Source organism: Betta splendens, chromosome 15 (genome assembly GCF_900634795.4).
Source record: "Betta splendens chromosome 15, fBetSpl5.4, whole genome shotgun sequence".
NCBI classification, from domain to species: Eukaryota; Metazoa; Chordata; class Actinopteri; order Anabantiformes; family Osphronemidae; genus Betta; species Betta splendens.
In genome coordinates, this window is record NC_040895.2 from 16,043,773 (window position 1) to 16,061,200 (window position 17,428).

The following is a 17,428-nucleotide window of genomic DNA, read 5'->3' on the forward strand; positions in this document are numbered from 1 at the left end:
GCCCCGCTCCGCCCATGTGGGGGTGGTGGACTGGGGGCGGGCCCCACTCTGGGCGCGGGGGCATCTCCTGGCGGGCTCCCTACGGACCGTGGGTCCTCGGGCTCTACTCTTTCAGGCCGACCCTCCCGCCGGGGGGAGTGTTTGCCCCTGGTTCTCATGGGGACAGCGTTGACCCCCGGTGGCCCACTCTGGCCTCGGGTGCTGTCTCTGTGGCTGCTGCAGCTCTGTGGGGGGCTCTGTGTGGGCGGCTTGGGTCGCAACACCTGCCCTCCTGGAACTGAAGGTGTGTGGGCTCCCTGGCTGCTGGGATTCCTTCCTCTGCTTGCTGGATGGGCGTAGTGGCGGAGCCCCTCACATCACCCTGGCTTCCACAAGTGGCATTGTTCATGCACCAACGCCTGCCTCACCCTTTGGGTGAATAATGTTAAGCTACAGCCTTACTAACCTTGTAGTGGGACACTTTCCAAATCCAACTGTAAGTATTATTGATACTTATCACTACCAATATGAATAATGTGTGAATATGGAATTTGTAGTGTTGTATGTCATGACTTTTATTAAGTAGTATGGGATATGTATAATAATGCACATATGTATGTATATTGTATGTATATGTTTGTATTAGTATGTGCACATACCTTAGCACTATTATTGGTATTAGTATTAATCTCCAAGGTAAACCACAGTACAACAGTTGTTTAGTGATGAATGTGTTAGCCTAAGGTACATCCCTGCTTCTTATTTATTTTGCTCAGATTGTTTACTTAACAGAGCTGCTTGGTTTCAGCAGCTGGTTGCACCCCCTATGACTGAGCAGTAACAGGGCGGTCGGCTTCTTTGGCAGATCACGGTTTAGTGACGTCGCCGCTGATGATCACTAAAACTGATTAAACCAGGTATTGATGAACACGTCGGGCTCCAGTAGCGCGACCTGTCAGCGTGTGGGACTCCTGTTTGTTTCAGTCATTAAGTGTTTCAGTGAAGGGATTTAATTTGTAACTCATCGAGTGTTCAGGTCAGATGTAAAAGTAATAAATAACATTTATGTTATAAAGAAAGTACAAGACCTGTGATTATTCTTAAATTGAAATACAATCATCCATAAATTCATACAAATTGATGCTTTATTTTAATAGCTCACACTGTTTTTTATATGTATTTTATTTCACGTTATACACATCTGGTGAATGAGGTTTTCAGTTGGAGAAACTTTAGTCTTTAGTTGACAGAACAATCTCATATTTACAAATAGCATAATCTACTTGTCTTCACCTCTCATATCAAAACCACCAGTCTGTTCCTTAACCCGGCCATCGGTCCAAGCATCTGTCCTCCAATCAGACACAGCTCTCAGTTCACGCTGCTCTACCAGGTGGTGCGTTTGAGTCCCGCCCACATGGAGCGTTTGGTTCTCTGGGAGGCTCGTACATCTTCCCAGTGCAGCCGGGTGTTGGGTGTGTCATCCTCAGGCTCTCGGTCAGGTCGTGCCCTGTCTTTAGGACTGGCCACCACCACAGGCAGTGGACCTCGATGGGACTGAAACTCAACAACGTTGAGCTGATTCTTATCGGCCAGAGTCTGGTGGGTTTGCTGCCAGGTGGAGGAGCAGAAGAAAGTACATTTAGAGTGTCTTGAAATACAGTATAAAATATTTTGTATATAATACAAGTTTATCCATACAGTCCGGATCCCCGACACCCCCTTACCTGATTGGCTAATCCAGTGAAGAGGGCTTTGGTGATGTTAAGCAGGTTGATGGATCCTTCTATTTTACAGTACATGTCCTGAATGCCGATCAGCTTGCACAAAGTAATGACAGCCCGGTGGCAGTGCAGACCATAACCTGTGGAAAGTAAAAATCATGTTTTATACATTGTTTGTTGTATAGATTGTATTACGGATTTGAGAGTAATGGAATTCCGGTACACTGTATGTCTGGAACATAGGGTTTTACTGACGATAAAGCACACTTTGACTTTAGAACTGAAATACTCCAAAGCCAGTTGCTCAAGTCAAACAGAAGATGGCAGTGTAGGCTACCAACATGGAACCTCCCTGAACAAGTAACACTGCAGTTTTGGATGAACTATAAAGATAAATATATGCTCCTATAATAATAAAAAGCTGTAATCATTCATGATATGTAACCAACTCTACTCTGGATGTGCTTCCCAAACTAGTCTCTGTTCATTATTCATTGTCATATTGCTAAACAAATACAAACCTTTGTGTTGTTTCTTCATGCGGAGCGTTGTCCTCTTGACTTTGGATTCTATGTTATGATAAACTGTTGAGAGAGAAGAGTAACAGGTGAATTACTGTGACTGTGGAGACAAAATGATCCCTGAAAGTTTCGTTAATTCCACATTTTGTGCCACTTTCTAGTGAAGATGCCTGTGTTTTGTCTTTTCTCGCGCGCTCCCTCAGGTCTCGTGTTTCTCCACCTGCCCACCAGATGTCCTTCCACATGCCCCAGTCTCCTGCAGCAGCTGTGGCTCATCACTTATTCAGACACACAGTCTCCCTCAGTGGGAGCTCTGTGCTGCTGAATGAAGCCAGTACAGCTTCAGGCTAAAGCCTTGTTCTTGTCTCGCATCATGTTCAAACGTCTTGATGGCGGCTGTCGCTACATTCACGCATAATTAATTACATTTTGTGTCTGGATGATGCGACGATGAACGATGCAGGAGAAAAATGAGGGAGAGAGTTTAGTGCTCAGAGGACAAACGCTGCTGAGTGAAGAAATCGAGAATGCAAAACTAAATGTCAATTACACACTCACTCACTTTGGAGGGAGCTGAACATTTGCTGAGGCTGCAGGAGGTCCAGGTTCATTTGGATCTTATGTGATGAGTGACTCACTGATGCCAACAGTGACAAGAGCCAATGAAAAATAAAGCTGATGCTATTTTTTTTAAGTGAGTGTGACCTTTTTCCAACACTTGAGTGCTTTTCTAACTTGGACTCAAACTGCCACTGGGCTGAGAGGCTTCGTCATCAGAAAACACCACAATGTAAACAATGCACAAGTGTTTGAAAAGCCAAACACCTTTAGTGGCCATGTTGAAAAAAAACATATAGGTACAGTAGAAGTTATGGACCTTTACCAACACCTGACTGATTACTGTACTACTACTACTCCACTCGTAATCTGGATTCTACCCTTCAGCGAACTAAAAAAAGCAAAAAAACACAGGTGACAAACCAGATTCAGATGCTAAATCATTGACAAAGCAGTGAACAACTGATCTCAGAGCGAGTCAGACGTGTTACAGATGGCCGCGCAGTGGGAGGTGCTGAGCACAGAGATCTGAGTGTGTTTTTCTCTGAACCTGCAAAAATTAAATATAACACAGTGTTGAGCTCAAACCAGGTGGAAATGGAAGAACTCACATGCACAAAGAAACACACACTTTTCGCCTGGATTACGGCCAAAGCAGGAAAGTAACTGTCTCCTTGGGTGAGCGCGATGGAGGCTGATGACTCGCACGCACGCACGCACGCCAAAAAATGTAGAAGCAGTGGATTTTGCTCATGCCCTCCTTCATAAATGATGAAATTCATGTTTTTGAGCAAACAAATGACCAAATTTACAGTATGGTTCTTTTAAAGACTCCTCTGTAGTGACAACCATCACAACTGTCCAGAGATCGAGGTAGAAAACAAACAAAAAAAAGAGAAAAAGACAACACAGAACTGAAGCAGATCAAAATCACTTACTGGTGTGGTTGTTGTATCGTTCTATATAGAACAAGTAGTGGATGGCTCTGTTTTTGGCCTGAAGGAAAATCAGAAAAACATACAGAACATTATCTGTCAAGAGTCCAAATATGTCATAACAACATTAGAGGCGTTATTTGAACCCCGATGGAATGATCTCGAGCACAGCTGGATCCCGGTAAACGCTCTGGTCTCACCTTCCTCAGCGCGGCGTTTCTGTCGGCCGCTTTGCCCAACGCGAATCCTGATGGGAGGGAGCGGAGTGAGATCAAACATGTCTCAGACCAACAAGCAGAGTGACGAACACTGCATGACAGTTTTGAAGTCAATTAAACCCAGAACTCGTCTGCTTCCTTGATTGGAAGTCGCTCGCGTTATAAACACAGCAACAGGAAGACGCTTAAAGAAAAGCCAACAGATGCCAAAGGCAGGTGGATTTCAGGAGTCTGCTGAGACCTGCCTCCGATTTTAGACAGTTTGTTGTTGACTTCTGCCAAATCTGGAAACTGTCCAACTGTCACTACTTCCTTCACGTTTGTAGAGTGAAGGCACGACTAAAATAAGAAGGCTCTTTCTTCAGAAAGACTCAAACCTGCTGCTCCGTTGCCGTTTCCCACAGCGACCAGACAGCTGATGGACCTCTTCCTGCCCTCCTTGGCCGTCATGTTGAACACACTCTTCACCTGCAACGCCATAATAACAATGATCACAGTCACCACCAGCACCATGTCAGGCCATGGTCACAACAGCACAGAGAGAGAGATTACGAGAGAAGCTTCACGGTGACATGTAACAAATGTTTCTTTAACTTTTGAAAAGCGTCAATTAAAAACAAAGCAGAAACTGTCTGTAAAATAAGCAGCTGGTTTATTAACGCAAACGGGAGCAGCCACTGCACAGAATGCAGTCACACTAAGAGCAGCAAAGGGCGAAGGCATCTGCAGTCATTATGGTGTTTTGCTGTCGTGGACGCCTGACTTGATCTGAGTCAACACACGCAGTCAAATCTGTCACCTGCATCCAGAGTCCAATCTGCCCATACGAGTGATGACTGCACCATGACTGCTCAAACAGCAGGGGGCACCAGAGCTGCACCGGAGGAGCTCCAGGGCCTCGGGGGCAGAGAGCACCTCCACAGCCTGTGCCACAGAGCACAGAGGACAGAGGAGGATGAGGTGCAGCCGAGGGGCAACAGAGTCCAGATCTGCCCCGAGCCTCAGTGTTTATAATGTCACAGCGCACATCAACACAACAGCACACAAAACCTCAGCAAACGTTTCCCTGCAATTAGTAGCAATTCAGAGACAAATGTCACTGATGCTGAGAGTGGCTCTGCACTGATTGAGTCGAGGGTCGGCAGCGGAGCAGAGGTCGGAGCAAGCTTCTCCTTGACCTCTGCTCAACCTGCTGCGTGTGAGCTGCCGCCATCGGCCCAGAAGGCGACGCAGGAGCACAAACCTCCAGCAACACCCAACACTTCTCTGACTTTGTTGTTGCACTACGACACGTAAGGCGATAGTCTAAACCACAAACATACTTACAAATATATTAATCAGACTGTGTCAGTGGATATCATTTAACGTATTAAGTGGTGCACATGCCTCGCTGAGCTCCACTTAGTTCCTGGAATAACACACCTAATCTAATCTAATCGACAGCTCCCGCAGAGCTGCTCTCATCCCACTTCTGTTTACTTACAGCATAACTTTCAAGGTTATTGACTTTGGAAAGAGAAGCAGGAATAAAAAAAAAAAAACAATAACCCTGCCCTGACATTGAAAACATCCCATCTCCGTTAATGAAATCACAGAGTCTTGTCCAAGTCGCTGTTGTACCTGGAAAGCAGCCATAAACATCCCTCCCTCCATCCTCGTCTTCCCATTTCCACTGATTGCGGTTTTAAGCTAAACTGTGCCGATTCTGTGCATGTGCCTGTTGTTGATTTGATTAACTTACTGTACGTGTGCACGTCTGTGTAGACAGACATATTCACCATAATAACATGTCTTCAGTTGTCTGCCATTGACATCAGGGTATGGAAGCACTGAGAGGCCAAAAAACTAAAACCACTTTATTCTCATCCTTTAATCTCTCCTGACATTATTAGACTCAAATATAACCTTTTTCTGTCGTCAGTGACTTATTGTTGATCTGCTGCTTCTCTTTCCTTCAAATATCTCACTTTGTCTTCTACTCCCTCTCTCTACACGGCCTCGTCTTTCACCCTCCTCTTCCTCCTCTCCTCCTGTTGGATGCCTTCTCTAATGGCATGCCGCCGCCGTCCTTGGGAGACAAGCCTTTTTATTCCTGTAAGCCTTCTTCATTTCATTAGGCCAGAATTTATAGCGGTGAAACACATGCGCCTAGTCTCTCGCACACATTCTTAGAGTCAGACGTTGCCATTAAAGCATCCATCAGTCCTCTGGGAGCCAGTGAGCTAATATCTGTGACACCACTTTTATTTATGCAGGCAGGACGGCAGGGGAAGACTATTGATGTGACACACACACACACACACACACACACACACACACACTTGCTATGTGGTGTCCATTTGGAGTTAAAAGATGCAAAAAAGGAAAGAATTACAGACATCTAGAAGTGCACTGACCAAGAAATACAGCATAACTGTGATAAACTGAAAACATAAGTATAAAAGGAAAAATCAGATCACAGAGAGCATGTGTTTCCCCGTGCAGGTTAATGTGTGTGAGCTCCAGAAGTGTTTCGTTGTGTATGGGGTTTCCTCAGTGATCTGCACATGTCAGTGGCGTAACCGCCATTAGTTTAGTGGGATCCATTAGTGCCAAGTCTATTAAAGTAAAAATACAGCATGACAGAGAAGGAATGCAAATGAAGTGGGTCTAAACACAAAGCTTAACTGTCACTGGCTGGAGATTTACGTCACGGCCTCCGTGTTTCAGCTTAGAGATGGGATTCAGTCTAGGAATCTATTGAATTAACATCAAATCAGTCTTTTCCTCGTACTGGAACTTTACCGAGCTGTCTGTTTTTGATGCTTTCTGTGTTTTTTTTGGCCTCATGAAACCAATTATTTGTAGTGTATCTGTACTATACTGTTTCCGCTTCAGAGTTTATGATCTTTCCACATTTGTTGTATGTCAAACATGGACATAAATGGTACAAGTGACACCATGTGACAACAGTTGTCACCAAAGCAACAAACTGAACCATTTAATTGTATTATCATCATCACTTTTAACAGAAAGACAGGTTAAAATGAACATTTTGAAGAGCTCTGACTAAAAAGCACTATGCAGCTACACAGTTAGTATAAATGTGCTTTATTGTTGGTTACAAAGAATCTGTTTTGACCCGTTTTGCTTTCCTCATGTTTGCAGATGAAAAATGACCCAGTAGCTAAATCTGGTACAATGCATCTCGCCTCACCGCATAATTAATGCTTTTGTATATAGGTGGTATTAAATACATTTAATAATAATAATTCAAGTGCCTGTCAGTGTTACACTGACGAGAGAAAATGACAGGGCTGCTGCTCATCCACTCAGTTGACTCACTACTAATGTGATCCCGTGAGTGGCATGACAGAGCTCTCTAGAAGACGAACTAAGAGCAGTAAAGAAAAGAGCACCTCTCTGCATAATTAGGAGGTTTTGCAACTGTAAATTAATAATAAGTAATTAGTGATCATAAGAAAAAAAATACAGTGGGTCCTGACAAATACAGTTTAGTCAGGTACAATTCCTCCTTCCTCTGTTTATGGTTGAGCCTCATCCGGGCAATAACATCTATAATAAAACTTTAGCCAGTAAATAGATGTAATTAGATATGATGTGTGCGTAGATGTGTTAGCATACTTATTTTTAATCTCCCTACCTTCTCGTGTACCGCCATCTGTGACAATGATCAAAGTGTGCAAATAATTTCCCCCTGGGATTAATAAAGTGTTTTTAATCGTGAATCTTTTGCTTCAGCCATTCAATTAAACTGAATTTATTAAAAATAAAACACACTCACCTCGATCACACGTGAATCAAAGTCCTCATATGTTTCTGCAGAAAAACAGCAAAACAACGAAGTTTAGAAAAAAAAATCACACACCCAATTTAAACAACAGTAAACAACGACATGCTCCTTCTAGTGAAACAAATACCCAGAAGCCCTTGCAGCAGCTTAACGAGCCGACTCTTTACATTGTCTGTGACCTCTGCAGATTGTTCCCCTACCAGCAGCAGCAGCATGTTCACTGCTAACCAATTAGCAACAAACAAAGGGAGGTGACTCAAAGGATGTGAGGAGCACAAACACACACACGCACCACTCTGAGCTGGGACACAAGTCCACTATCTGTAGGAAAGTAAACCCAAACAAAGGCATGCCATCTAGTCATCTGTGTGCAGAACAAAGTCTTGGTACAAGTTCAAATTTTAAGGTGTGAGACACCTTGTTAGCACAGAGACACCAACACAAGAAAGGAAATAAAGAAGTGGATAAGGGAGCGAGCATGATGTAAGCACAACTGTTCTCTAAGCAGCCTCAACGAGTAACAGATAAAAGAAAATGCATGAGTCAATGTTCATTACTTAGCAGACGCGCTAGTTTATTTACACTCACATGCAGGAAAAGTTGAAAGTTTTATAAATAATTAGTTATGTTTATGTTGTGTGGCCTTAATTTTTTCCCCCCATTTGTTTTTGTAATGTAATGGAAAGTGTGGAAAAATAGCTGGAGAGAGAACAGAATGAAGTGCAAGTATGATGTCTTTCATAATTAGGAAACTGTCACACTCGACACTTGGGTCGGATGCGTCTTCAGGACTAACGGGCGACCATCTTGCCCTGTCACCATCTAACAGCATGCCCTCATTACTGCTTTATTGCTCCATCAGTCTCTTCTTTTTCCATCTCCACAGTCATCAGCGCGCCGTCCCGTCCCATGCCACATAATGAATATCAGTTTGTGTGACAGGATCACTGGACCTCATCAGACCTGTGTCATGAACTTGACTTATCACTGCTGGAAATGCTTTACTGCACAACTAACTGTACCCATTGATGACTGATCTGCTGCTTATCTTATACGAATAAGTGTTTCTACACAAAAAATATAATAAAATAAAATAGGGGGTAGTTACTTTTGCATGACCACATTGAAACATTGTGCAAAAATCTCAATAATAAAATCACATGTTAAATAATAATAGGCCAATTTTAAATTATTGTTGGTGTGCAATTGCAGTTGGGTGAATTTCCTGAACTAAACCAACTAACAGGGTTTAGTGGGATGTCTCTGATGGTCGTCTTGAGCTATTTGTAAATCAACACATACCTGCATATTTAAGCCAAGACACTAAGCAGCTTATTTTAAAAATCAGAGATGGTTAACTGTGAATGTGAATGTGTTGTTTACCTCCATTTGGACCAGGGTCAGGGGGTCCCAGACTGACGCCTCCCCAGGATTTTCCAGTCCAGCCTCTCTCCCGCTTCACCTTCATTTTTCTCTTCTTCTCCCACTCATCCCTCTGACGCACTGAAGACACGAACAGCTCATTTACCACCAAAGATCACAACATGACACGATAAAGGACAAAGGTGCCGTTTGTCATGTAACATAAACTCAAAACCTAAGCTCCAGTCTGTTTTTAGTGGCTTCTCTTAAGAGCCTTTACCAGGTAAATTTCTTGGACTTGTGTCATCAAAATAAAAGAGCATCTCAAATCACGCAGGAGTTATGGCAATTACATTTGCATCCATTTTTTTGTGTGCTGGAAGTTCAGAAACTAGTCTGTCTATGGGTTTTAGGTGTATTTCTTCTGTACCCCGTTCAGCTTGCACCCCCTGCTGCTCAGCTTCGTCTCTTTGCCTGAAGGTCTGTAGAGCACCGTCCTTTAGCATCATTATATTGAGACCAGGCCACATGTAACCACCACGACCTGGAAAACAGGAACATTTAAAGACACAGCCAAGAAAATAGGAAGCACTACTTATTGTCACAGTTTATAATACTTACCAAAACATTTGGTAAAGAATGATATGATGTAGTTACTATTTAAATAAACCACTAAGGAGCTGATCGAGTGGATGATGGACACAGAGGATGCACACTATTACCTTCTCCGAGGATCTGCCCTCGGTTCAGGTCTCTCTTCAGTTTGCGTTTGGTTCTCTTCCCTCGGCCCTTTCTGGTTCCTGCACCGGTCTCTGCCAGTACACCCTTCCACAACTCCTCAGCCGTCACTGGAAACACACATGCACATGCAGAAATGGACGTGGAGCTTGGTCTCTATCTGTTTTTACCCAGAGCCCCTGCGACTGATTTGTCTTATGTGCACTTCAGTGAAAGAGCTACTGCACAAGCAACATTTAATCACACAATCATCCATAAATACAAAACAAGTTTAAAGCAATAAAAAGCACTTGATTTGAGTGCAGTGATTTATGTAGGGAAATTCCTGTTCCAGAATACGAAAGACAACTAAAAAATAATATTTTCATGGACTAACATTTGTTGAAGAAACTGCCATGTCTGGTTTGCTGCCACGCTGTCGCAGCAGACGGAGGAAGAGCAGGAATTCTTATTGGACTCGCCGAGGAACCACTAGAAAACTGGGAAACCTGAGCTGCTCCTAAAACACTACGGAGCGAGGCTGCACCTGAAAGAGAGACGTCCAGCAAAGGGTGACAGGTGTTTTATAAGTGGACGATGACACAGTGAGGTTCAACACACAAACAGCAGAGAGGCTTTGATACACGTTGCAGGGCGACAGCAGACGTTTAGCATCAAGGATACTGATAGCAGGTTTTTCTCATCAACATCCAAACAATACGCTTATATTAATGTAATAAAGGTTCTAGATCAATGTTTTCCAATGCACGAAAACCAATTGTTTTTTGACGTGCTGCATTTTGGCAGCGCTGCATCAACGACAGACTGGACCCGAATCAGAAATCAGAAACAACCACAACCTAAAAGTCGCGTTTAAAAAACGCAAACACAGTAAATCTGCTCACAATCTTAAACAAAGCTGTGGGATAAAAGGTAGAAGATAATACAATTCACCTCCAAATGTAATACGGAGGGCACAACACATCCGCACGGACGCCGCCATGTTGGAATGACGAAGGACCCCCGGGAGGACAACAAGGCACAAGGTGCCTCCGCGATGCCTGTTGGAAAATAAAATAAAATAAAATAAAATAAAATAAAATAAAATAAAATAAAATAAAATAAAATAAAATAAAATAAAATAAAATAAAATAAAATAAAATAAAATAAAATAAAATAAAATAAAATAAAATGTCACATTTTGCACTCATGAACATACAAACATGTCATTTATACGTCCACGTGTTTCACTGCATACATCATCTGTAAGCATGCGCATCAGGCCACCAATCAGCATCTCCAGCCACTGGGCATGATTGCCCCACCGCTGAGTGACTGGTAATTACCCACTCTAAGCTTCTCAATTTCACCTTATTCAGAATAATTTCCTCAACATTTTCCCAGTGCAGTGGAGAGCTGCAATCAAAGAGCTGCACAGAGGACGGCCGCCCAGCTGTGCGACAGCGGGAGGTGGGAGCTGCTTTCCACAGATTCAATGGGTTTCCTACAGCAACTTTCCTCCAAAATAATTTCCTCATAATGACAGCCTCTACAGCGTTTTATGCAAACGTGTGAGTCACTTTTCTCTGCTTTCTACAGGAGTGAGCGGAGGAGTGCAGAGTGGGAAAACATTTTCAGAGGTAAACACAGTTCAGTGCAAGACCAAGTAAAATTAGTTGGTCTGTAAAATAAATAACGGCTGCTCACTTTGAAAATACTGTGGCAGGGATGCTGCGTGGTTTCTGCTCTGTCTGCGGTTCTATGTTACATAGAACGTAGCATTGTAAATGTCACAAACCGAGGATTCTGCTTTTCCTGTCATTAAGATCATAAGCGTAACATGGTGTCTATAATATCGATGAGGAAACCGTTTTGTCAACAGACACTACTGAGATAATTTGCAGGTGTTTATACTGTAATTATCAGTTGATCATGAATCGAGCCGTTACTCATAAGTGGGAAGACAACCAGCAGGTAGAGAGGAGCAGGAGGCTGCACAGCCCACAGTCCTGAGAGGTCTAATCAGGATGAGTGCAAACACCTGCCTGGGAGAACAATGGGAAGGGAAGCAACACAAAGCGATAAACACGTTAGTTAATATGCAGGTTGATTTCATACTATTGTACTTTAATAAATGTAAAACGCTGATTTGGCTGACGTGGTTTTTGCTCTGACTGTCTCTCGAGCGCTACAGCCTCCATCACGCTGAGCTCTCCTTGTCTGATAAAGGACCTTTTTCACCTGTTGAATCATCATCTTTCTGCTCCACACGCTCCACTGCTCCCATCTGGAGCTTAAACTTCACCTCCTCCTCTCCCCTCAGCTCTTACAGCTTTTCTTCACCGAGTCATTTTCTCTCAAGATCACTCGAGCTTCACCAGAGTAGATGATATGATGAAGTGTCTCCGAGCTGCCTGGATTCTTTCTGTTGCTGCTATTTTTTACTCTCATTGACCTTCAAGGCTCCTTTACTGTGTAACATCACGTAAAACCACTGTAATCTACTACTTGTTGTAGTATCTCTTCAGACATGTTAACATCAGGCTGAACTACTACTTTAACCCAATAGAACAAGCAATTTGAAAAGCACTAGTGTTACAATACACATAATATTTATATACTGTATGGTACAGTTATGTATGTGTATATAATTAATGACAGTATATAAACATAATCTGGTCCTATTTTAAGCCCAGCCTTCTTTTTCTAAACCTAAAGAGTCTGTATTACTTTCTGACAGTTGGAACTGGCTCCAGCTCCTTTTGTGACCTTGCACAAGAATAATTATTTCAGATGACAGATGAAATTATGTTTTTTTTAGCAATATACAGGAAGCATATATTTGACCTGATGATGTCTTTAAATGAATAGATCATTACAGTTACAAAGGTCATATGTTCACACCGACTATGAGGAAAAATGAATACTAGGACGTAAACTAAATAGGTGATGAGCTTTCTTTACAGGCTGCATATTCAAAAGGTTCGGCCTCTAAATAGATGCCTGACGTGCAGACAAATTGACAAGCAGCAGGATGGAAGACACAAAAAGAGAGACAGACAAAGACGTCGAAGCATCTGTCTCCACTGTGTGGCCTTAAGAGATTACAAGTTGACATCTGTCACACTGCTGCTGCCAAGGATGCACACCTCTCGCTCGCTCTCTTCTCTCTCTCTCTCTCTCTCTCTCTCTCTCTCTCTCTCTCTCTCTCTCTCCTGGCTCTGGTTTGGGCTCAGCTGACCCAAGGACGATGGTCTTCCATGATGGTGGCGCTAAAACTGTAAAAAGCTCAGCTCCCATTTGAGCTGGAGGTGAACGTGGCGTTAAAAGATCAGAAATAAATGGGACAAAGTGGTTGAATCACAGAGAGGGATGGATGAAGTGGTCATGAAGTAAAATGCTCCTCCTGGATGTGATTGTTTAATCCATCTTGTGTTTTCATTTTTCACATTTAATCTCATTCACTGCTGACTTCTCTGCTGACCTTTGACCTCCTGACATGCCCCATAGGTTTATTGGCTTTACATTTCCATCCAAAGGGAACAGAAGTGAAGCACATTAGTCAAAACCTTCTAAGGTGTTGATGTCAGTGTGGCGCAATAGGTCAGTGCGTTCGGCTGTTAAACGGAAGGCCTGTGTTCAAGCCCACGCAGGGACGTTTGATATCTGTAAAGTCTAGTGGCCTGGTAGCGTAGTGGGTAATGGTTCGCCCTTGGAAGGCAAAGGTCCGCGGTTCGATCCCTGCTCGCGGAATCAGGTGTGACCATGAGCAAGTCACTTTACACAAGCTCACTATGGTATCTTACTGCAAATGCAGAGAACAAATTTCCCCACTGTGGGGACTACTTTCTTTCAGTGTTGTGCAGCAGCCGAGCAGCAGGAAGAGGAAGAGAAATAGAAAAGCAGACAGTTAGCGATGCAGCTGAAGGCTCCTCCCAGTGGACGTGTCCTACAGGGCATCTTAACCTGACGTTGATCAATACTGTACCTCCCTGCAGTGTCTCCTCCGACACCTCGTCTTCCTCCTCACACAACCAGGACGTGACACATCCCCTGACTTTAACTGTATCAGCCGATTATAATCACCAAATCCTTCCTGGCTTTGTTTTATCAGGTATTTGGTCTGTACTAAATAAAGTTAATCTATAAAACTTACTATTTGACAACATTAACCTGCAGAAGAGCAGTTTCTTGTATTTAAGGGGGATTGTTGCCCATTATAAGGAATAAAGCTTGGACCTAGAACAATGGGTGTTAATGAAGTAGGAGACGATTGGCTGATTTATTTTTATTGGTAAGATGGGAGTGAGGCCTGGTTGATTGTGGACACATTTGAAGGTGGGTCATTGAGTGTAAGAGGAACTGGAGCTGCTGTGGTCTGATTAATGGGACGACTGGTTCTCTGAAGTCGCCTTCGTGTCCATCCAAATGTGAAGAATGTCATTCATAAATGACTGTGATTTGTGACTATATATTTGATAAATGTCAGAGCCAGTCTTCGTCTGAGCATCTGAGCTCTGCCTGTTACGTATGGGTCAGAAATGGAGCTTAAACCCGTCCCAGAAGTCCCAAAAGCCTGCTGTTGTGTAAAGTTGTCTGTTTTTGACGTGCAGAGCTGCAGAAGGCGCTTTTTATAATAAAACCACTGGAAACAAATACGAATCCACATTGAGAATAACCTGCAATGCAAAAAACAAATCCATCACTAAATTAAAATTGTGGTCCGTGTCAGTTGAGCTACTTCTGGGTTTTGCAGTTGTAGCGTTTGTGACTGAACAGATGAGTGTTTTGGTTTCACAGCTTCAGAATGAGCAGCAGTTTGGTGACGTCTCTGAGGTGATGTTTAAAGTCAGACGTTTGGGGTCTAGAGGCAGCAGCCTCTGAGAGGAGCGACCGTGGTCACATTTCTCGCTGAGCGGTTTCCTCTTTGTTTGGCCACGACTCCATCTACCGTTATTTCTGTGTGAGAATGAGGCGTCTGCATTTATTTTTGATTTGCAAAATGGAACCATGTGATTCTTCTTCTTTGTGTGTTGTGTGTCCTCACCATGTTATTTATGAATCTATGCAAAGATTATGGATCTGCTCTGCAAATATGGTGCTTATTAATATTCAGCCATATATTGTTTAGACATATAGTCTGAGGGAGACGAGCTCGTGCATTCTGCAGTGATAAAGGAGATACAATCATTTAGGTGAAATGAATGTAGGAGGTGGCAGAAATGCTGGTAAAGGTGAAAAAGAAATTAATGGATGCAGAACAGGGAAAGGGAGAAAGAGCGAGTGAGAAAAAGAACAGGTTGTGCAGCTGTAAGCACTGAGGCCCTACAGTAAATAATAAACAGTGAGGGGACGTGAGATTGGAGCACAACAACAAGGAAAGGAAGAGAAAAGGAGATAAATTAGAAGTAAGGGTTTGAAAACACAGGAAGGACAGGCTGAAAGAAATCAAGGAAGAATGGAAGAAGCGGGAACGAGAAAAGTGTGATGAGCGCTTTAAGGGAGGAAGCAGAGGACGGAGGAAAGGGACAAAGGACACGAAGGGAACGGGGGAATTGTAAGCACATTAAGGGCATTGTTGGTGTCTGAGGCTGAGCTGTGCAGCGGTTTCATCAGGCAGAGGTGACCGGGCCGCCGCCACCGACCCACAGATTAAATGTCAATTAAACGCGCGACAGAGAGGAGCGATAAGTGACACGAGGATGAGAAGAAACACAAAAGAGGAAGCGTGTGTAGGTGGAAGGAGCTAAAGGGGGTGTGGAGGGAGGACGCGGCGGAGACGCCTGCGGAACCAAGACCTGGACGACGCCTGCAGAACCAAGACCTGGAGGACGCCTGCAGAACCAAGACCTGGAGGACGCCTGCGGAACCAAGACCTGGACGACGCCTGCAGAACCAAGACCGGGAGGACGTCTGCAGAACCAAGACCTGGAGGACGCCTGCGGAACCAAGACCGGGAGGACGTCTGCGGAACCAAGACCTGGAGGACGCCTGCGGAACCAAGACCTGGAGGACGCCTGCAGAACCAAGACCTGGACGACGCCTGCAGAACCAAGACCGGGAGGACACCTGCGGAACCAAGACCTGGACGACGCCTGCGGAACCAAGACCTGGACGACGCCTGCAGAACCAAGACCTGGAGGACGCCTGCGGAACCAAGACCGGGAGGACGTCTGCAGAACCAAGACCTGGAGGACGCCTGCGGAACCAAGACCGGGAGGACGTCTGCGGAACCAAGACCTGGAGGACGCCTGCGGAACCAAGACCTGGAGGACGCCTGCAGAACCAAGACCTGGACGACGCCTGCAGAACCAAGACCGGGAGGACGCCTGCGGAACCAAGACCGGGAGGACGTCTGCAGAACCAAGACCTGGAGGACGCCTGCGGAACCAAGACCTGGAGGACGCCTGCGGAACCAAGACCTGGACGACGCCTGCAGAACCAAGACCGGGAGGACGTCTGCGGAACCAAGACCTGGACGACGCCTGCAGAACCAAGACCGGGAGGACGCCTGCGGAACCAAGACCGGGAGGACGTCTGCAGAACCAAGACCTGGAGGACGCCTGCGGAACCAAGACCTGAAGGACGCCTGCGGAACCAAGACCTGGACGACGCCTGCAGAACCAAGACCGGGAGGACGTCTGCAGAACCAAGACCTGGAGGACGCCTGCGGAACCAAGACCGGGAGGACGTCTGCGGAACCAAGACCTGGAGGACGCCTGCGGAACCAAGACCTGGAGGACGCCTGCAGAACCAAGACCTGGACGACGCCTGCAGAACCAAGACCGGGAGGACACCTGCGGAACCAAGACCTGGACGACGCCTGCGGAACCAAGACCTGGACGACGCCTGCAGAACCAAGACCTGGAGGACGCCTGCGGAACCAAGACCGGGAGGACGTCTGCAGAACCAAGACCTGGAGGACGCCTGCGGAACCAAGACCGGGAGGACGTCTGCGGAACCAAGACCTGGAGGACGCCTGCGGAACCAAGACCTGGAGGACGCCTGCAGAACCAAGACCTGGACGACGCCTGCAGAACCAAGACCGGGAGGACGCCTGCGGAACCAAGACCGGGAGGACGTCTGCAGAACCAAGACCTGGAGGACGCCTGCGGAACCAAGACCTGGAGGACGCCTGCGGAACCAAGACCTGGACGACGCCTGCAGAACCAAGACCGGGAGGACGCCTGCGGAACCAAGACCTGGACGACGCCTGCAGAACCAAGACCGGGAGGACGCCTGCGGAACCAAGACCGGGAGGACGTCTGCAGAACCAAGACCTGGAGGACGCCTGCGGAACCAAGACCTGAAGGACGCCTGCGGAACCAAGACCTGGACGACGCCTGCAGAACCAAGACCGGGAGGACGCCTGCGGAACCAAGACCGGGAGGACGCCTGCGGAACCAAGACCGGGAGGACGTCTGCGGAACCAAGACCTGGAGGACATCTGCGGAACCAAGACCTGGAGGACGCTGCGGAGCCAAGACCTGGACAACGCCTGAAGAACCAAGACCTGGAGGACGCCTGCGGAACCAACACCTGGAGGAGGCCTGCGGAACCAAGACCTGGACGACGCCTGCAGAACCAAGACCTGGAGGACGTCTGCGGAACCAAGACCTGG

General features: G+C 45.5%; 1 protein-coding gene and 1 long non-coding RNA gene across 2 annotated transcripts; one reads left to right on the forward strand and one right to left on the reverse strand.

Moving 5' to 3' along the window:
* Positions 1-1,106: 1,106 nt before the first annotated feature.
* Positions 1,107-10,956, reverse strand: mrps5 (mitochondrial ribosomal protein S5). Its single transcript, XM_029127152.3, has 12 exons — positions 10,762-10,956; positions 10,205-10,354; positions 9,813-9,938; positions 9,521-9,634; positions 9,112-9,231; positions 7,720-7,754; positions 4,313-4,403; positions 3,918-3,964; positions 3,721-3,778; positions 2,225-2,287; positions 1,707-1,843; positions 1,107-1,590 (listed from the first exon to the last, which is right to left on the reverse strand). Exons 1-12 carry the CDS (start codon positions 10,808-10,810, stop codon positions 1,366-1,368), a joined length of 1,215 nt encoding a protein of 404 aa, XP_028982985.1. The 5' UTR covers positions 10,811-10,956; the 3' UTR covers positions 1,107-1,365.
* A 182-nt stretch (positions 10,957-11,138) lies between these two features.
* On the forward strand, positions 11,139-14,003 carry LOC129603033 (uncharacterized). Its single transcript, XR_008692580.1, has 3 exons — positions 11,139-11,277; positions 11,407-11,447; positions 13,664-14,003. It is a non-coding gene; the product is annotated as an uncharacterized LOC129603033 (long non-coding RNA).
* The last annotated feature ends 3,425 nt before the right edge of the window (positions 14,004-17,428 follow it).